The sequence below is a fragment of the Pimephales promelas genome, chromosome 1 (genome assembly GCF_988280905.1).
Source record: "Pimephales promelas chromosome 1, fPimPro1.hap1.1, whole genome shotgun sequence".
NCBI classification, from domain to species: Eukaryota; Metazoa; Chordata; class Actinopteri; order Cypriniformes; family Leuciscidae; genus Pimephales; species Pimephales promelas.
The window spans coordinates 20,955,562-20,977,298 of NC_142769.1; the positions used below are offsets into that span (position 1 = coordinate 20,955,562).

The 21,737-nt window shown below is 39.9% G+C and overlaps 2 protein-coding genes across 2 annotated transcripts in view; one reads left to right on the top strand and one right to left on the bottom strand.

The window, feature by feature from the left end:
• Nucleotides 1-245: 245 nt before the first annotated feature.
• On the top strand, nt 246-21,080 carry per1b (period circadian clock 1b). The gene is made up of 19 exons (XM_039668812.2): nt 246-450; nt 6,838-7,629; nt 7,913-8,166; nt 8,416-8,537; nt 8,690-8,891; nt 9,167-9,361; nt 9,461-9,646; nt 9,737-9,890; nt 10,571-10,814; nt 10,976-11,084; nt 11,196-11,352; nt 11,568-11,686; nt 12,673-12,819; nt 14,989-15,285; nt 16,062-16,867; nt 17,057-17,255; nt 17,417-17,609; nt 19,270-19,420; nt 19,514-21,080. The coding sequence occupies exons 2-19, from the start codon at nt 7,247-7,249 to the stop codon at nt 19,817-19,819; spliced, it is 4,224 nt and encodes a 1,407-aa protein (XP_039524746.2). The 5' UTR covers nt 246-450; nt 6,838-7,246; the 3' UTR covers nt 19,820-21,080.
• paqr9 (progestin and adipoQ receptor family member 9) overlaps nt 12,831-21,737 on the bottom strand; it is a 37,989-nt gene continuing 29,082 nt past the window's right edge. The window contains exon 6 of the transcript XR_016155157.1: nt 12,831-14,368. The gene's annotated coding sequence lies outside the window, so the exon portion shown is untranslated. The remainder of the gene's footprint in view (nt 14,369-21,737) is intronic.

Sequence of the window (21,737 nt, forward strand, 5' to 3'; positions counted from 1 at the left end):
TTTCTACATCTACAGGAGTCTAATAGGAATATGTAGTCCTGCCCACAACACACTCTCGCTCTCATGTATTGCAACAACAACAGGCGCGCTGCAACGTGACAGCTGATGAACGTGAGCCGAGTGCCTTTGGCATCGGCCAATCAACGAAAGCTTCGCCGTGAATGGGTGGAGTCAACCAATGGGATTCGTGGCTTGCTGCGAGCACAGCCAATTGAATTCCTCGGTGTTTTAGACAGATTGGAAAGCACGTGTACTCGTGTGTGTCTGGAGTCGTGGGGAAACAAATCTCTAGCACACAATTGCAGCGAAAGCCAGTGGATTGCAGATGTAAAAACGTCGGTTTCGTGTTTTGTTTACCGATTTAATAACACAAGAAATACATATACATTGTAATACTTTTCGACATAGGATATTTGTCCTCTCGTTTGGTGGAGCAGTACGACTCAGAAGGTAAGTCCACCATTAACCAGGAGCTTAACGTCAAATGTGGCAGGTTTCTTCTTTTTCGATTGAACCTTTTATACGTTACCGATTCGGATTACAATATTAGGTTTGTCCAACTGAAGGTGCTGATTTGCGTGGAAAATTGTTCAAATAACGTTAACTTTAGCTATTGACCGTTGGCACAATAAGCTAAAATAATGAAATGCTTGAAATGTAAACATCATACCTTATAACGTAATTATACCATCATAAGTTACTGTTTTACAAGTCTGTTCAATGTGTCCATGCTTTGCTTTAAGTTTATTCATATTTTTGTTGGCATTTTTGTATGCGAATAAAGTAAAACTGTGTGACGCATCACGCATTGACCAACATTTCTGTATCTTGACTCCCCGAAAATCTGTTAAATATATGAGAGTTGCCTTACTAAGTAAAATGATATGAAATTGAGAAAATTGATGCAAAACTCATGTAATCTTAATTTAATGGTGTTTAAAGTATCAATATGGATGATATAGGCTATGTCATGTTGTTGGTTCATTATGCTTACTTCATATTCCAATGTCGATGCAGTAACGTTAGTTAGTCAACTAACGTTATATTCAGGTGGATTGTGTCTGAAATATTTAACTGTTTTCAGGACAAGTTGTTTTTTTTCATAAATCTTAGGACAGGGCAAGTTGTATGTCATGAATTTATTGATTACAATATACTTTTGACAAACAAGCCGTTTGGTAATTTTGCACTTTATTGTCATAATGTTTGTTGTCTCAGGGACTTTGTTTATGCTTCATAATTGTTTTATTGTTTAAATTTAGTTGAAAAGCAGATAATAGGCTGGGTAATTTTGCTGTTGGGGCATGTTGTCACACAGTCCAACTTGTGGTCAATAAACTATTTTGGTAGCACTTTACAATAAGAAAAGTAATCTAGCTGTTCATCTTAGTTTAACTAATGTTAGCAAATTCAACATTTGATTTTAATAATATGTTAGTAAGTGTTCAAATAAACATGAACTAAGTCTAAAAGTAATAAATGCTGTAGAATTATTTTCAATTCTTAGTTCAAGTTAATTACAGTAGATAACTAATGAAACCTTATTGTAAAGTAATCAAGAGTAAGAACAGACTTAAAGGTTGATGCCTAAACAGAAACTATATATATATTTTAAATGAAACCAATATTTATTCAATTGAGTAACATGTGTGACAACTAGCCCTCTCTCTCCAATTCATCATCATATGCAAAGAATGTCGTGGATAAGTAACAGAGCAGGGAAGCTCAAGACTATTGTCTAAAAATGAATAATCAGCTATGGAGTGCAAGTGTTTAATGATGATGACTGCTTTTTATTACTATAATTGCCAGAAGAGTTCAGTCTGTTCAGACTGCCTTTATGCCAATTAGAGCGGTTTCACTGGCAACTGAAAGTCTGTCCTTCTGGTTTTTACATGTCTTGTACTGTAATACTTGTTTGCAAACTCCTAGGGGTTCATGAAGGAACTGCTGGTGAAATTGTAATAGGATTAAATGCATAATACATTTAAATTAAATAAATTAAATACATTGTATACATATTTTGATTTGTTTTAAAATTAAAAACAAAAATACAATATATTAATAATAATTATTTATGAAATTTGATCAGAGGGCTTCTGCAGAAAATGCTGTCCTGCTTAGAGTAATACCAAAGACTAAAGCCCTCAAAATTCATAATTCATCTTGGAGAGAAAAGGTGGCAGTAGTGTATAAAACCTACATCAGTCGCACTAGATTTTAAACATGCAAAATTCTTTAGACCCTTCAACTAAGGAGAGTGACAGAATATGATTCTGTATTGAATAAATAATAAATGGTAATATTACATTCAAAATACAGTACTCCACTTTCTCAGGTTGTATGTATTGGACAAAGAGGTCAATCTAGAGCGCTTGGTTCCAGACTTTATGTTGTTAGTTGAAAGTTGGGTTATGTGAGACTAGATGACAGTTCGGGGAAATATATGTGGTGCATCGCACTGGGGTAACATGATGACATTCTTTGCATATCAGATCAAAAGTGGTTTTGGCTCACATTTTAGTATAAATCATTTAGCCTGTTTCTGGATAGTTTTTCTTTCTGTTTCTCTTTAAATTAAAAGTGATGTAGAATTATTTCTATTCCAGTTTATTGTGCAGTGACAACTATGTTGGTTTCCACGAAAGTGGAAAGAGTGTATCAGTATAATTTTGAGCAGCTCAACATTACCTGCTCGAGTGGTCTGTCAAAGTACCTGACACCCCACTTGAAACCATGACCTTGTTCCGAGGCTTTGGAACTCACTTAACCTCAGTTCCCAGAGTTAGGGAACGAAGTATTGCATAGATATACGCAGTGGGAAAACTCCTTTTTCTCGATTTACTGAAACCTACATGTAAAAAGATTTGTAGCTACAAATGCAACTGCACATCCAATGGTGTGGACGCCTGTCAAGGGGCATGGCCTCAGCCTATATTAGCCATTATAGCAGGTTTATACAACCGTGGAGAGGTCCCATGGTGGCACAGAGGGAGGTCTGGAGGGGTTGATCCTCCCAGCACCCTTCAGAAATCTCATGACGAAGTCATTTTTTCTCGGTGATTGGCCAGCCACCAGAACATGGTGTGCTGCAATGGCTGCCATATACACTTTGAGTGTGGACAGGGAGTGGCCCACGTCCAACAGCTCCAGTAGGAGTGAGAGAACCACTGATCTTTCACATGATTCTGGGTCTATATGGTATTTCGAGCACCAGCTGAAAAAAAAAACAAAAAAAACTCCCATTATTTCGAAGCATAGAGACTGTGAGTCAACGGCATCCTAGCTTCAGATATAGTTCCTTCCTTCACAGGAAGGTCCACAGATACCCGTTTAGGGGCCACACATCGAGGGCCAATAGATCGGGCCGCGGATGCCACATCGTTCCCTTCGCCTGAGTAAGGAGGTCTTTCCTCATTGGGACAGGCCATGGAGCTTTGTCCAATAACTGAACCAGCTCCAGAAACCACGGTCTGGATTTTCTGAGAGGAGCCACCAGAAGGACTGCGCACTCTCTGACCCGTTTGATGACTTGTGGAATCATCGAGACCGGGAAAAGCACACAGGGGACGGTTGGGCCAGACGTGGACCAACGCATCTATGTCCTTCAAGAGGAACATATTGCAGTGGGTGTTGTTTTTTGAGGCTAACAGGTCGATATCAGCTCTGCCAAACACCTTCCATATCAGGCTGACCGTCTGTGGGTTCAGGGACCACTCGCCGACATTTTTGTCGACACTCGCTCTCATTTTTGAATCGCGTTTAGTTTAGTTCTTTGCGCCAAAGCGCACACATTCAACTAACTTTTAATATGACATCATTATTGAATCATCATTGTTGATGTTTTTCATCAGTCAGACTCAAACATAAATAGTTGAAAAAGCTGCAAAGTGCAAGTTGATGACTTGAACTGTTGTATAAAATTGTTTTTATGATATCACGTAATCTTACTCATTGTTCTGTTAAATCCATAAATAAATAAACCATAGAAAAAATACCAATAAAATCTGTTCCAGAAGCAGTTTTTTTCCGAATAGTACTGTTTTGAGCAAGTGGTCCTCACGGCAAAGTCAAATGACGACCAGCTCCTCCTCTCTGGAGCTTTAAGGGGGTGGAGGGACAGAGTTGTAGGTATGGTTTGGATATTCTAGCTCCATACATTAGGCCCAGATTGCATTCGCATGATGCTCCTAGCTGGATCTGTTCCTAACTAGTAGTCACTGGGACAGGCAGTGCGCGCGCAGACACGCAGTTGATCATGACTGTAATGGAAGCAAGATGCTGCAGTGTTTGTCTTGTTCAGTAGAAAGTACTGAAGGAATAGAGGGTGAATTGTTCATATCTTCTTTGGATTGAGAGCGTCTGATTAAAATGTATTCAGTCTCTAATTTGTCCACACTTTCATTTGTGCGCGTCTGCATTCACACATTTAAAAATTATGACGCGCCGTGTTTTGAATATTGGGCGCAGATTACGTTTTCACCTTGATTATCGGTCGAGTTTTTTCCCCATCTGTTTTTCGATTGTATGATCAGGAACCTGGATCCCTGTGAGCCAACAGCTCTCATTAATGTAATACTTGGCTATATTTTTTTAATAAAAAATGTAGACAAACTTGCTCTCCCCCTTAATCCACTGATTTTCCATTTAGACATTTAGTACATAACAAAGAAAATATTCTTAACTGTGTGTTTTATAAATGCCCTTTATGTAGGATTATTTTCTAACATCTCCAACCTCCATTACACGCATAATTGTAAGATGCAAAAGAGATTATTTGATGAAGCTTTGTGGTGTAAGATCTAGTCAGACATCCACTCGGTGGCAGCTTTCTGTTTCTTTGCAGAACATAAGCAACAAGTATAAACAGGTGCAGAACAGGTGTCATAAGTGTGTATGCATGTGCATGAGAACACCCACACAAACACTTAATTCTAAACAAACAGCCCTGATCTGGCCTAGAAAAAAAGAAACACATGGTCTGTCAGACTCTGTCTTAAGAAAAATGGCATCTGTGGCCATTTGACGTCTGTGAAGATACGTTTTCTTGATCTGGCTTCTTGATATAATTGTTGCATCCATTGTTCACTGTTTTTGAGTGACACTCCTTATCATTAAGACACTTTGACTTACCTCTTAGTATGTAGAAGTTATTTAATAATAATAAATTACAATTTTAACAGGCGATATATTTCTCTGAAATATAGATCAGTTTTAAAAACATTGTGTGGTTCTTTCAGAAACGGATGTTTCACTTCATTCAGCTGCCTCATGATTTTAACATTTGACATTCTGTAAATGACTGGGATTAATTGCAAGGCATTTGGGTTTAAACACCTTTATACTTGTTGTTCTCTTTGCAATGACGTGGGATAAAAGGTTTATGCTGATCAAAGCTGTTCAACTGCTCCTAATCCATGTCTGGTAAACCATTTAAATTAAGTGAATTATTTATAGTTCAGTAACAGTTTCTTATGCGGCAAAGAATCTTTTAAGAAAAGTATGTCCATAAATTCTAACCAAGAATTCTGGTATGATTTCCCCTCTGGAAACAACTGGTTAGATATTAGATATTAATAAATGGCTTTGGTAGTTTTGAGGTCAGCCAAATAAAAGCAAATGGGTAGATATAGTTTACTGTATAAATAAATTGTGCATCTTCAAACTGGGTTCTATATTTGAGCTTCATAGTCATACAACCTAAAATTAGTAATTTTAGTGCCACCAACTACTTTTCATCATGTATTAATACTTTACACAGTTAATGTGCCCTAGAATAACTGATTGTCTTAGAATTAGTTTCTGCTTTCTAGCTGCATGCTCAATTTTTAGTGTCACTTTCCTTTCTTGCTATTTACAGTAAATTTAGAATGTGTGTACGTCTAAACTCAGTAGCTCCAGAAATGGAATCGGAACATTAGAGGGATGATGACGGTAACAATCCCAGAGAGGAAGCACAAAAGACTCTGCAGAACACAGACGACACATGACATGTGAAACAAAAAGACATCAGGACTACTGTTGTGTGTGTGTGTGTGTGTGTGTGTGTGTGTGTGTGTGTGTGTGTGTGTGTGTGTGTGTGTGTGTATATATATATATATAGATGTCTTTTTGTTTCACATAGTTCGTAAATGCAAAAGACAAAACAAGCTTGCGTAGTTAAAGCTTGAGAGTGGATGTGTGGATCTAGAAAGTCTTGGTTACCAAGGAGACCAGAAAAGGTTTCTGTTGGGCCAGAGAATATGAAATATCATGTGCAGGAAAATCACTAGTTTACCTAGTTAAAAATCAAAAACAGCCCTGAGTACAGCATTTCCTGTTAAAAGACCAGGCTGTTAGCCAATAATATTTTTATTAGATGTATGGGAATACCTAATTGTAGATAACTAACCAGCAACTCAGTATATGATGATTTATAAGCAAAGTTCAGGAGGAGCATGTTCAAACAATCATTCCAATCAACTTCATAATGTAGACAACTTTATCATGTCTACCCCATCACCATGAAAAGAAGCTTATATAGAAGAAGCATATACTGTGTATATATATATATATATGTATATATATACTCTGTCAACTCTAAACCTAAACCTAAAACCTAAAATTCCTTGACAGTTTCAGCAGTCTTGGCTTATTCTTTCACAGCCAGGAATACGGGGGGAGTACTCTGGGTTCAGGCCGAATACCTAACCCGGAGACCTCTCCTCGTACAGCACACCAAATACGCATTTATTCTATCTGACTTATTTGTAAGTGCGAACTCATGAAATCTCTTTGTCCAAATGTTTCAGACTGACCCACACTTACCTTTTCTTTTGCTCTTTTTTTTCCTGGCAGTTGTCTTTCAAGAAGAGATAAAGTGACAGAACCCATTTCCCAGTGGCTGTTTTTGGTACTTTCTCTCGCATTGTCACACTCCATCTGGCTCTGTGGTAGCAGCCAAGTCTGTTTCGTAACAACCAGTTCTGTCTATTTTTCTGAGATGATCAACGTTTTCTGCCATTAACAAGCTATTTTGACCACTTCCAGAGGAGAAAAGGAACAACGGACGGGGTGCAGAGACACCTGGATATACCATGATTCTTGTTTGCGGGACAAATCTGTGAAGAATATTTGCGTCAAAATGATTTCCCACTGTAGTTCAAGCAGTCCAACATAGTGAACTTTAAAAAAAACAAAAAACTCTTTAATCTATTAACAGGTGAATCTCATCACCTTGGCAATTGCCTATTCGTACAGTATTATTATGAGCGATGATAACTCCGACTCCGCGCCCAGCGTTGATTCAGCTAGAGGAGCAAGAGTCGAGAAAAAGGCAGGGCTGGTTGACAGATCCTGCAGCATGAGTGAGAGCTCTCCCTCATCGAATCCGGTGAATAGTGAGACAGGATCATCTCTGGGAGGAGTATCTGATGCCAAGAGATCCCCAGGTGGCAACCGTGGGACAAATTCCGATGATACGGATGGACTGTCAAGTGGAAATGACTCTGGGGAGAGGGAAAGTGAAGGAGGGATGGAGAGAGGGAGCGGATCCAGGGGGAGACAGTCAAACCGAAGTTATCAGAGTTCCTCCAGTCAGAACGGAAAAGACTCGGCCATGTGTCTGGAGACTACGGAGAGCAACAAGAGGTGAGTGAGAGAAATCCTTTAGAAAGCCTTCTAAAGCCCATACGATAGCTTTGTGTGATGAAATGCCTGAAATTTAAGTTGCTGCTATGCTGCAATTCTTAAATCAAATAATTATGACATTTAAGGATTTATGATGTTAATGTCCATTCTCTGAAAACAAATCAATAGATTTTGGGTTGTTCATCACATAGAGATAGCACTATAGCACACCAATCACTTTTCTTCTACATTTCTATTGAAAAATTCTAAATGCGGCTCTTGTTTTTGATCTCTTCTCCCTCAGCTCAAACTCTCACAGTTCTTCTCCACCCAGCAGCTCTCTGGCTTACAGCCTGCTGAGCACCAGCTCCGAGCAGGATCCGCCGTCCACCAGCGGCTGCAGCAGTGATCAGTCCGCTCGTGTCCAGACTCAGAAAGAGCTGATGAGAGCCCTGAATGAGCTGAAGATCCGTCTGCCACCAGAGAGGAAGATGAAGGGACGCTCCAGCACCCTTAATGCCCTCAAATACGCCCTCAGCTGTGTCAGACAAGTCAGAGGTGAGCGGGAATTTCACGTCTTGCAGGCTGAAATGAGCCCAATATAGTAACGTTGGCTCAACCAATGGCACGAGTTTTGGCTGGGACTCTCTTTGTCTAAACGATGAAAGATGATAGTTACATGCAATATTTGTTTGGTGCCACTAGAAGCACAGGATTTACACACTTCTCCGGTAACAGAATTTGTGCATCCATTGATGTATGCATTCATTTAAAGGTTTTCTTTTTTTTTTTCTTTGAATCTTGCAGCCAACCAGGAGTATTATCACCAGTGGAATGTTGAGGAGTGTCATGGCTGTAGTCTCGACCTCTCCACCTTCACTGTTGAAGAACTGGACAACATCACCTCTGAATACACGCTCAAAAATACAGTACGTTGACTCGCACAGAAACCCATTTCTTTCTCCTGTAGTAAAACTGTATTTTTGAATATCGTTGTTGAAAAAAAGATGCTGGTCAAAGAAGTGTCCTAGTAATCCAGATAGCAAAAGGATTTTGACCCTTGTTTTTTTCTTTTGTGCAGGACACATTTTCCATGGCGGTGTCTTTCCTGTCAGGGAAGGTTGTGTACATCTCACCCCAGGGATCATCTCTTCTGCGCAGTAAGCCAGAGAAGCTGCACGGGGTTTTGTTTTCAGAGCTGCTCGCGCCCCAAGATGTGAGCACTTTCTACAGCAACACCGCACCCTGCAGACTGCCATCATGGGCCTCCTGCATCGGCTCCGGTATGTTTGTGTGAGGTGTATTTTGGTTGTGTTAGGGCAGGTAACACTAACATTTGACAATCAGAAAGGGTCACAAAATGCTTTTGATCTTAAAGGAACAGTTCACCCAAAAATGAACATTCTGTCAACTTTCATTCCAATGTATGCCGATATAATGTGTGCTATATTGTACTCTAGGTTATTGAAAAAGGACTAACGAGATCCGTTATGGTCACGCTATACTAATGAAGTTTAAGGCAATAAACAGTTCTCTCTTTCCCTTTCTTTGACTGTAGTCTCTCCACCAGCTGACTGCACCCAAGAGAAGTCCATGTTTTGTCGTATCAGTGGAGACGTCTCATCCGGTGGTGATGTAAAGTACTACCCATTCAGACTGACCCCCTACCTGCTCACGCTCCGAGACTCTGACGTGGCCTACCCTCAACCCTGCTGTCTGCTCATTGCAGAGAGAGTACACTCGGGATATGAGGGTACGTTTTTTTTTCTGTTTAAAACGCATCCGTTTTTCTCCACGTTTTGAAAGAAATGGATGGAAAAATAAACTCGCTTTCTCTCATTCCCTCTTTCAGCCCCTCGTATTCCTCTGGATAAGAGGATATTCACTACCAGTCACACCCCCAGCTGTCTTTTTCAGGAGGTGGATGAGCGGGCAGTTCCTCTTTTAGGGTACCTGCCTCAGGACCTGGTGGGAACCCCAGTCCTGCTGTACCTCCATCCAGAGGACAGGCCCATTATGGTGGCCATCCATAAGAAGAGTGAGTCACTCTCCCTTCCTCTCTCTAACCTCGGCCCATTTCTTTTCTTTAATGAGAGCGGTAAGGCACAACTTTCACTTTCTCTCTCAGTTCTCCAGTTTGCTGGGCAGCCGTTTGAACACTCACCCTTGCGGATGTGTGCACGTAACGGAGAGTATCTGACCATAGACACCTCTTGGTCCTCCTTTATTAACCCCTGGAGCAGGAAAGTGGCCTTCATTGTTGGACGCCACAAAGTCAGAACGTAAGTATTCATGGATATGAGTTCACACAAGAGCCCAAATTAACAGTTAGAAACCCTTGCTATTTAATTTTTTATCGTGATCTTAGTGAATCAAATCAGACTTTGTGATCTTTTTATCTGAAATTTATGAACACTACCGTTCAAAAGTTTGGGGTTGGTAATTTATTATTATTTTTTAAATGCTCCTGAAAGAAGTCACTCATGCTCACCAAGGCTGGCCAAGGATACATTTAATTAAAAAAAAAAAATAATTATTGACCCCAATCTTTTGAGAAGTAGTGTAGAAGAACCGCTAAATAATCCATAGTCCCCAGTACTACTATATAGATATATATATCCATCCGTGTACACTTCTATAGCTGTGTGCACAGCCCATGCACACAGACATGCACATGTAATTCCTCAGTCCCATACCTCCCACACATACCATATGTAATATGTGCACAGTCATCAGCACATGGCTCTTTTATGCTTACACTGACAGATTTTTCATGAGCTCAATATGTCCCAAGAACCATTTCTTTTCTCTCAGCGTGCAGAGACTCACAGACTCACAAGCTGCTACACACACATATACATGTACACCTGTATAACTGTAGGCTTTTGGAGAAATGATTCAAACTAACAAACATATATTGTATGTACATCCACACATTTACCTCTTGATTCTTTCTTTCCAGCTCTCCACTGAATGAGGATGTCTTTACGCCGCCGAGGGGTCAGGAGGAGCGGACCCTGTCCCCAGACATCCCTCAGCTCAGTGAGCAGATCCACAGGCACCTGGTGCAGCCCGTCCACAACGGGAGCTCTCAGGGCTACAGCAGCCTGGCCAGCAATGGATCCCACGAGCACCAGCCCAGTGCCACCTCCTCATCAGAAAGCAGTGGGCCGTGTCTAGAGGACCCCTCGCAGTTCCACAAACCAGTAAGTGTTTAGAGACCAAAGCCTAAAACGAAGACTGCACATGAATTGTAAGCAGTAACCAGCAGTCATATAGTTTTACTTCTTATTAGAACTGTTCATATAAATGAAAGGGAGGGGAGAGATTGATCGGTTTAAATGAAATGAACTGCATTTTTAAACAGATGACCTTCCAGCAAATCTGCAAAGATGTCCACATGGTGAAGACCAGCGGACAACAAGTCTTCATTGACTCCCGCAACCGACCTCCTCCTAAAAAACACACGACCACAGGTACACAAACACATAAATTTATTTTGAAGCTAACATTTTCATTTGTAGTTGAATTAATTTTCTTTTTTCAAGATTGTTTGTCTAAAGATGTTTGCTGTGTCTGGAAAACAGGTGCTTTGAAAGCAGTTGAAGCGGGACAGCCGGGCAGCAGTCTCTGTCCTGGTGCTGCTCCACCCTCCAAGAGCTCCGCACCATCCCTTATCGTCCCAAAGGAGCCGCCCTCCACCTACTCTTATCAGCAAATCAACTGCTTGGATAGCATCATAAGGTTTGTGTTTCAGATCATTAAAAGCACTGATTTTGTCACACATTATCACTGAATATGTTGTATTAATTGCAGACTAATCAGTCATATTATTATAGAGAGAGCATCTCTTGTGACGTATCTGCATATAAATATAGATTTTGTTCACCATTTTGTTTGGCATTGTGATAGTAATTCAGTGGTAGGTCCTGGACTCACCATTTTGTTTGGTTCATCAGGTATCTGGACAGCTGTAACATCCCGAACACGGTGAAGAGGAAGTGTGGCTCCTCTTCCTGCACTGCTTCCTCCACATCTGATGATGACAAACAGCAGGACGCACCACGCAATGCTAAAGGTGGGTAATGCAATGATAAACTAATTCAGAACAGTACTAATGTGTTTCAGTGGTAGTTGCATGTCTTAGTTGTATGCAGTATATTGTGCAACACCTCTACCATTCAAATTGTACTGTTACCACAGTAAACTGAAATGCCAGTTTTGAGCAAACGTATTTTATTTAAATTAATATTAACAGGTTAATTGGGAACAATGGCATGTATATACACACCGAGTGCTTGCCATGTGTTTTTTTTTTTTTTAGCTTGTAAGCATTCGGCAAACTAATGAAAGAAGGCAAACTATGTAGATGGTTTGACTCATGAATCTTAATTATGTAATCTATCATTTGGACAGTAGGCATCATTTATTTTATTGAAGGGAAAACTAAACAAAATAATATTCATGAGCTAGGCTTTCTCCATAGTTTGATCAGATTCATAAATCCACCCTAATCCAAACACATTTATTTGCTAAAAAAGTTTGTACAGTTAATATACTGTACATCAGAGATGATTATGCAAATGGTAGTGTTTGCATTAGTATACCACTGCATTTGCATGACATTTTGAATTATACACTACTGATCAAAAGTTTGGTTTGTAAGATTTTTTTTTATTAATTAATTAATTGTTTCTTTGAACTTTCTATTCATTAAAGAATCTTGAAATTGTTTATATAATTAAAATATTAATCAGCACAACTGTTTCCATCATTGATAATAATAAGAAATGTTTCTTGAGCAGAAAATCCTCATATTAGTATAATTTCTGAAGGATCATGTGACACTGAACCAGTAATGATGCTGAATATTCAGTTTTGCCATCATAGGAATAAATTGAATAAATTGCATTTTTTTTTTTAAATTGTAATAACATTTCACAATATTACCATTTTACTGAATTTTGAGTATGAGACATCTTTCAGAAACAGACCCCAAACTTTTGAACGGTGGTGTATATAGCTTAAGATATGCTGTGTATTAACAGATACTTATACCTGCAGGTCCATCTGTGTCTCTGGTAAAGGAGAGTGCATTGTTACCCCCACTGGCCATGCACAGTAAAGCGGAAAGTGTTGCGTCTGTCACCTCCCAGTGTAGTTTCAGCAGCACCATCGTCCATGTGGGAGACAAAAAACCTCCCGAGTCAGGTGGGCAAATGTCAAGTCAAGTCAAGTGATCTTTATTTATTAAGCGCTTAATACAATACAGATTGTTTCAAAGCAGCTTTACCTTGATAAATGGGAAAATAATGATCATTGATGCAAACAGAATTCAATATTGCTGTAGAGCAGGTCTAAAAAGAAAATAGTCTCATTGTTCAGCTGAGGACAGTACAGTGTTGATTCAGTTCAGTTCAATAACTGTGTAAAGATCATCAAATATGGACTGCGTTCAATTTAGCTCAAAGCAGCTCTGTGGGAAAGAGTAATGTCAACATCCAGCTCAGTACAGTTTTCATCCAATAGGGTCAGTGCAGTCAAATTAGGGGTGTGCAATATCGAACGATTAAACCGTCTCCATGATCTGCCTTTGGAGAGAGATCTTATTATCGTGCTACAGTGCATTCTGTCAGTTGCAGTTCTGGTCCCGCCGCCCCAACATAATGTTCAACGCATGCGTATATTCACATGTTTAGCAACACATCGGTAATGCTGGGTTTACAGTATATACTGGTAGATACGGTTACGTTCACATGACATTGCAATTCTTTGACGTCACGAAAGTTTGTTATTTCCATGCGTTTTGAAGCCAGTCACACACGCGCAAGTACCAAACTGAGTTCTTTCACGTATTATTGTGCTTAAACTGTTTATGTAAACTTTGTTTGTATTTGATACAGTAATTTATATCTTAAGTGAAAAACAGTTTGGAAGCGTGTCCGCATATTAGATCTGTGCATTCGGTCCTAAAGTGACAGCAGCCTAATATACCTAATAAATAAAAATGTATGATTAATGTTAATCAAACAACAAAATACATAGACAAATCAGTGTATATTTAAGTCATACAGTGAGGTCTATGTAGTGTTTTTTTGTTTGTTTGTTTTCAATTTCGTACTTGAATGAAAATATTAAAGCGCTCTTTCTACTTAATTTGTATCTTGCATTGTATTTGTCCTATTATTTGTAATTTGCATCTTTGTTCTTATTTTTCATAAAGTTAAAAATACTAATACGATTTTGGTCGTATCGCCGACTGCTACTTTGGCCTTAATGGTCTGTCATTTCTTTTTTCTGTCATTACTTTGTAAAGCTACATTTTTAAAATAGGCAAATTAGTTGCTGTACTGATCATTAACTTGCAAAACAATCTTAAAATCCAAAATGAACCAAAAAAATCAGAGGATCGTGATCCTGTCTAAAAAAAAAATCGTGACATGATATTTTGCCCTAATATCCCCTAAGTCAAATCAATAGTATTGCTGAATATGAAGTGTCCCTAACTAAGCAGGCCAAAGGTGACAGAATGAAGAAGGAATAAAAAAAACATGCTCAGTCGGGGGGGCAATTGGATTGGAGTTGAAGCTGGCCTTAGGGTCTGTGCAAAGGACTTGTGGTCTTTACTAAGGGTCTGTGCCGTTGGCTGTCGGGCCGACGAGGTATTCACAGGGGATCGGTCTATAGGGCATTCAGGGCTGCATTGTGTTCATCTCTAGGTGCAGGTCTACCATGTGGTCTGGATATGGGTCGGATCCGGCTGACTATGGGATAGGAATGAGACAAACAGACCAATATTAGCATAGATATCATTTCTCTTTAAGTGCATTGGATGTTATAGGAAGTGTTCCTGGTTTTGCTTGGCCTAATTTATCCAGCCTAACAATCCTTTAACAGATTTGAATTATAGAAATTGTGATAGTGTGTTATGTGTAAGACAGGTTAAAACGGTTAGATTAGATTTAATCTAGATCTAGATTTAAACAAGAGTGTGTCTGCCTCCTTAACAACGCTAGGAAGACTGTTGCAGAGTTTTGGTACTAAATAGGAAAAGGATCTACCACCCACAGTCTACTTTGATATTCTAGGTATTACCAACCGGTCAGAATTTTGAGACCGCAGTGGATGTGAAGGAGTATAAAGCGATAGGAGCTCGCTCAAGTACTGAGGAGCTAGACTATATAGGGCTTTATAAGCGTTTATAAGTTGATAAGTGTGTCAAATGTCAAAATACAGAAATTCAGTTTTCAATTGTTATATCTTATTGTGTCAAACACATCTCTTTTTTTTTTTTGCTCTTGTGGTTGTTCCTTGAAACCGAGTTTCTTTATAGTATCCACACTTCAATTTTTTCTGTTTTTTTTTTCCTCATTTCCACAGATATCGTAATGGAGGAAGCCCCTCCCACTCCAAATGCTGCTGCCACTCAACCACAAGCCCCTCCCACAGCCACACCCACTCTGCCCCCTAGTCCTGCTCCTGATAGGGATGCAGGAAGAAGAAGTCTAGGAGGAGCAGGAGTAGGAGAAAGGTTGGGCCTCACGAAAGAAGTCCTGTCGGCTCACACACAGCAAGAGGAGCATAACTTCATGTACCGCTTCAAAGACTTGAGCGAACTCAGAGTGTTTGACCCAGCCTCAGCTTTGCGCCAGCGAGCGAACGCACCCTTAGCAAGAGGTGAGGACATGCATAATATAAAACGCGCGTTACTACACAGAATTATTCTTCATTTATTACACGGCTCTCTGAAATGCTTGATTCTGATTGGTCAGTCGTTACACTCTAAGGCAGGGGTTCTCAACTCCAGTCCTCGCGACCCACTGCTCTGCATATTGTGTATGTCTCCCTTATTTAACACACCTGACTCAGATCCTCAGCTCGCTGGCTACATCTTGCTGAGGATCTGAATCAGATGTGTTAAGTAAGGGAGACATACACAATATGTAGAGCAGTGGGTCACGAGGACTGGAGTTGAGAACCCCTGCTCTAAGGTCAGTTATTCTGTGATAATGACAGTCAATAGCTATGATGTAATAATCGGGTGCCATCTTGTGCCTCCATTATCGACTGTATTTACTGTAAAATAAAATCAGGGGACTTCAGTGATAATGGTAGGCCTTTAGTAATATTGTTGATGTGTTCGTTTTGTTGCCATACCGATTGTTTTGTACAACGATTGTTTGGTTTCTTCTAAAACCAATATTTCATGTCCACATCTTACGGCATTATCCCTAAAATGTCAGCCGTGATTTTTGTTCGTTTAGGATCAAAGCTGCTGGCATTTAATGAGCTAATAAAATATTTCAGCTCAAATTAAAAAAAAAAAAATTCAAGTCTTATTTACATCTGTGGCAAGTAGCCATGTAATGGTTGGGATAATGTTCATATTTAAATCTAATGTTCAACTGGCTGGATATACATTACCTTACTCATCTTATTTTCTTGATTTTTAGGTGTGCGCAGCTCTCGGGATTACCCAGCAGCAGGTAGCTCTGGGCGTAGACGCGGTCGAGGAGGCAAAAGACTGAAGCACCAGGAATCTTCAGAGCACACGAGGTCTCGTAGCCCAGCCGGCCAAATAAGAGGCCTCCGTCCTGGGGTTCCAGCTTTGGACCGGCCCTCTAATTCCTCCATACCCATGGGACCTGTTGCCAGTTCCTCTTCCTGGCCCACGTCAGGTTCACAAGCTAGCGCTCACTCTGTCCCGTACCCACCCGGCGTCCTTCCTTTATTTCCTGTCTATCCCCCCTTCTCCCATCCCGTCTCAGACCCCAGCATGCAGGCGGGGCTACGCTTCCCCCTTCAGAACTCACAGATGCCGATGCAGATGACGGGGGCTCCTATGGTGCCCCCGATGATGGCGTTGGTATTACCCAACTACATGTTTCCTCCGCAATTCTACAGCCCTAACCCGGCTTTCCCTTTCCCCGCTGCCAACATGACGTCCCCCGCTCCCTGTCAGATTCCGACTCCAGTCCCACGCCCCCTCTCTCGCTCCAGCACCCCTCATTCCATCAGCCAAAGAGAGGCCGGCCCTGAGAGAGAAGGAGCAGAGTCTCCGCTCTTTCAGTCCAGATGCTCCTCACCCTTAAATCTGCTGCAGCTGGAGGAGTCGCCAAGCAATCGGTTTGAGGTCGCATCAGCTTTGGCGTCAGTGCAACAGACCACATCTCCTATGGTGGGACAGGGAGGTGGAGCAGGAGGACAGAACGCCTCTAATCAGAGAGGTTCAGCGCTGGATTCAAAAGAAAATGAAAATGTAAGAAAATGCAATAATGGTTTCACAGAGAACATGCTTTTTTCAGTGGTCAATGCCAATACCTTTTTTACTTTTTCAATCTACTTTTATATTTAGGTTTCTGATATCAAAGTGATATTCAGTAGCAACTCATTTACTAATAGGAAATTAGCACGGTGACTTAAAATTGTAAACTATTGTCTTTTGCAGGGTGAACAAAATGATTCCAATCAGGACGCCATGTCCACCTCCAGTGATCTGCTGGACCTGCTGTTACAGGAGGACTCTCGCTCAGGCACTGGCTCAGCCGGCTCAGGCTCAAGGTCATTAGGCACAGGCTCCTCTGGTTCCGGCTCGGGGTCCTCTGGATCAGGGTCCAATGGCTGCAGCTCTTCTGGAAGTGGAACTAGTGAGTGCTTGATAATGTCTTCAATATCTTGTTTCAATAATTTTAGGTGACTAGAGTGTTACTTTGTATGAAGGAACTGAATGTCATTCAGCACAGCAGACTTTACTTGTTGAGAAGTGTCAGTTGAGTTAAATAACTTCTCTTTTGTGTTGACATAACAGGAAGCAGTCAGAGCAGCAACACAAGCAAGTACTTTGGTAGTGTCGACTCATCTGAAAACAGCCATTCCCGCAAGCAGACAGCAGAGGGCGATGGAGAGGCACAGTTCATCAAATGTGTCCTGCAAGATCCCATCTGGCTCCTTATGGCCAACACGGATGAAAAGACGATGATGACCTACCAGCTGCCCCTCCGGTAAACTATAAAATACTTTGTAGGTTTCAGTACATCACTAGGGTTAGGAATGGAGAGCTGGATTAGTTGCATTTAACCCCCTGAGCCCGACGGCGTCGTCGACGATGCCACACGTCACCTCCGATAAATGTTTACATAACTCGATGACAGATTTATCGATTTTCTTACCGTTTTTTCCAGCAGAAAGCTAACGAGCTAGCCATCACGGGGGTGTCTTTCGGGTCTTTCTAGCCTTTACAGAAGGTTTTCTATCCAGCCTGGAACTTGTGCTTCCTTTCAGAGGTTTTCAGCAATAAATCCAAACGCTTTATGTCAAACTTTGATAATCTTGAAGCCCATAATTCATAAATATTTGGTCATTTTTGCCGCTAGCTCGATGCTAGCGGACATCCTGGATATCACGTGATGTTTTCACGTGATGGTTTTTGACCAATTACAGGCTGATCCGTTGTAAACATTGGTGTGCGTCATTACGCATGAACCAAGCGCTGATATAGTGTAGAGAGATAGAGAGACTCACGGAGACGCGCGATTCACAGAGAAACACAGAGAAATGGACGTAAATAAAGCGCTGGTCTATTTTGGTGCATTGCAGGATGAAGGATTTTCAGGAGAACAGAGCTTTTTGACAGATGAGGAACTAGATTACCAGGATAGACCCAGCTGGAGTGCCATTTATTTATTTACTGTAAAAAAGTATTATAGTAGTATAAATGTATTATAAAAGAATAAAAAGAACATAATAAATAAAAGAATAAATAAAATAGAAATGCAAAACCTGTGATGTGGCCCTCTGTGTGATTGCTGATAGGAACTGTTTTGAGGCTTGGCACCAGTGAATTTCATGAGGCCCCAAACGCCTGGACTTCTTTTGGAAAAATGTCAATATTTTTTGTTCTGTACAAGTTATAATGTTTATTCCTGTGCTCCAGGACTCCAAAGACATGAACAAACTATTTTCCAGAGGAAAATTGCTTAGCTTTTATTTATTTGTGTGTGATTTCAATAAATAATTGAGTGATTCCATTTCCGATTTATTTTTTCATTTGTCTTTATGGTCCCATAACTTATTTTACATTCAGGTGACATCAATGTAACACAAATATGCTGAAAGTTCAATTTGTCCTGAAAAAAAAGAGGTGTGTCAATTGTCTGTGCACCAAAGGGTTGATATTTTACAAGCTTTTTTAGTAAATGACACCAGATGGAAAATTTATTGTAAAAATACCCTTAGGTCTCAGAGGGTTAAAAGTATTTTAAATTGAACATTTTGTTTATTTATTATTACTATTATATGATTTTTTATTATTATTATTATTTTTCCAGGAGCTGGATCAGTTTCTTTTAAAATATTATAAATAGAACGTTTTTATTTTGGTTCATTATGTCATTTTCATTTTGTGGGGCACATGGCATGCCTTGCAAATTCTGCATTTATTCTTTTGCAAAAATGACTAAAAAGAATCATTAAAGAGAGAGAATCATTATCTCTAGTCAAATCATATCCAGAATCCGATTCCCATCCCTACAACACAATTACTGATTTAGAACCAAACATACATTTTGATGCATCTCATTATGATGCAAATAGCTGTCCCATGCCCAGTGTTAAAAGGCAGATACAACCAGTAAATGACCCAGTAAATCTGTTTTTCAACAGAGACAGAGATTCCGTGTTGAAAGCGGACCGTGCTGCTCTGAGAGCCATGCAGAAACAGCAGCCTCGCTTCACTGAAGAGCAGAAGAGCGAATTGAGTCAAGTTCACCCTTGGATCCGCACTGGACGCGTGCCTCGTGCTCTCAACATTTCGGTGAGTTTAAATCTCTCAGACAATAACGGCCACCCAATACACCTCTAAACACTGAGTCTTGATTGTTTTATTTATATGCGATGTGTTTCTCAGGCATGTGTGGGCTGTAAGTCCTCTCCTTCGGTCCCCTCTGCGACCCCCTTCGATGTGGAGATCCACGAAATGGAGTTCTGCAGTGTTTTGGAGTGCTGTGCTGAGAAACACACCCCAGCGGACACGGCCATGGAGAAGAGCGAGGCCGAGGGAGAAGAAGAGTCAAGCAAAGACCAGGAGGTTGAGAATGTTGGGACTATTATGACGTCACAAATCAATGACCAAGAAATGATGATAGAAGAACAAGGAGTAACCTCGCAGATCGAGGAGGAAATGGGTGCCTCACTTTCACAGATGACACACTGAGCCAGTGCAATACTGATGACATCGTTTGTGTACTCATTAAATTATCCAGTTTTATTTATTTCTATATAGAAATGCTAATTAGCCAGGAAGGCTGGCAGATGATGAATGTAAAGCAGAATTGCTTTGTTGAAAGACTGTGATATCTCAAATTAAGGATATTTTGGTTATTGCAAAGAGGTTAGGATCTGTTGGCAGTCGCGATTTGGCAGGAAGTAAGGGATACTTGGCTTTAGACCAGTCTGGATTTGACCTCAAGACACCAACTATTTAATTCCAGTTCTAGTGACCTGCAAAAACACATTTTGTGGTGTTAAACAACTATATCAAATGTTGTCAAATGGGTTAACGGATGTTCAGACAAAGGATGATAATTATAACGATATAATAAATAATCAAATTCTTTCCAGACGATGAACGATAAAAACTAATTGGTTATTGTCCGTTGATGTGGACCTTAATATTGCTATCGTTATAGTTATAATCCTTGGTGTGAACGGGTCTTTAAACTCTGGTGTTAAGTTGATTTAGGTCTGTTTTTAGACAGGAGAACAGATGCACTGCCTTTGAGGACGGTCTAACTGTTTCTCACCTTTGTGAATTTTTACATTTCCCAAACGTTATGGAAATGTTATTGCAATTTTTTTTACAGGTATATACAGATAGGATTTTTTTGACCAAATTTACAGTTTTTATTTTGATCATTCTGTATATATTTTTTTATACGTTATTGGTGCAAAATTGTCAATGTTAAAGCTTGGAGGAATTGTATGAAATGTACTGCAACTTGGTCTGTTACAGTTCATTTTCACCACTACTTCAGATTTAGATGTCACTACAGTAATCATGGCAACTGTGAACTTTTCAAGGAGTATTTGTAGCTCAAATCATCATCTTGTAAAGTAGCACTTAGCAAAGGGAAGCTTCAGAGGTCACAGCCAGAAAAAGCTGCCACACACTGCTGGGTCGAAAGAGCGGATGCGTTTGATGTTATTATATTTGAACCGTACCATCAAAGAGAAATGCGTTTTCCACAGAAGAAAGTTTAAAAGAACATGAGGGTGATTTAATTGATGACAGAATTTTATTTTTTTGGATAAACTGCCCCTGTAAAGGAATGGGTGAAAAATGAGTTGGCAAATCAGTCTTTACCTTTTCCAGTCTGTTTCAGTCATGTGCTATTTGACTTCCAGTTGTCTTGGAACAGTTTGTAAGTATTTTGTGTATTTCTTTATATGAAAAATAAAAAATAATATGGTTCTCACTTTTGTGGTCTGCAGAATTCCTTGAATTTAAACCGGGAATTATAAGAATATACAATGATTGAAAAGCACACTGTATGCTTTGGATAAGGAAGAGGGAATTCAAATAAGCAGTTTTCATACCAAACCACAGGCTTTTAGTAGACAAGAATGTCCACGGAGCAAACAAAAACACAAATGGAGGTTTTTCCAACTAAGACTCAACACTAAAAAAAAAACTTTTTTATGATAAAATTTTTTTCTTTTGTCAAATCAACTTAAATAAATTATTTAGTTCAGATCACTTATAATTTTGAGTTTCTGATGATTAAATAATTCTCCTTCATTGTATTAACTCACTTTTTCCAGTTCAATGAACTTAAAATTAAGGCAACCAGGTTACTTACTTTAAGTTAAACCAACAATATTTTTTTTACAGTGTGCGATGCACACAAATAAGCTGATGATTATAGTACAGAGCTATACGAAAGTTATAAAAAAGGAATTTTATATAAAAAGGACTTAATAACATGTTTGCTTTCGCCAGTGCCCTGGTAAGAAAGTTTGGCTTGACTTGCATTCCTTCCCTGCACCGCAGTGTAACGACAGGCCTATAGAGAAAGAGAGAGAACTAAAAGGCCACCAAGAAAACGGAACATTTCTAGCCCTAATTGCGCTGT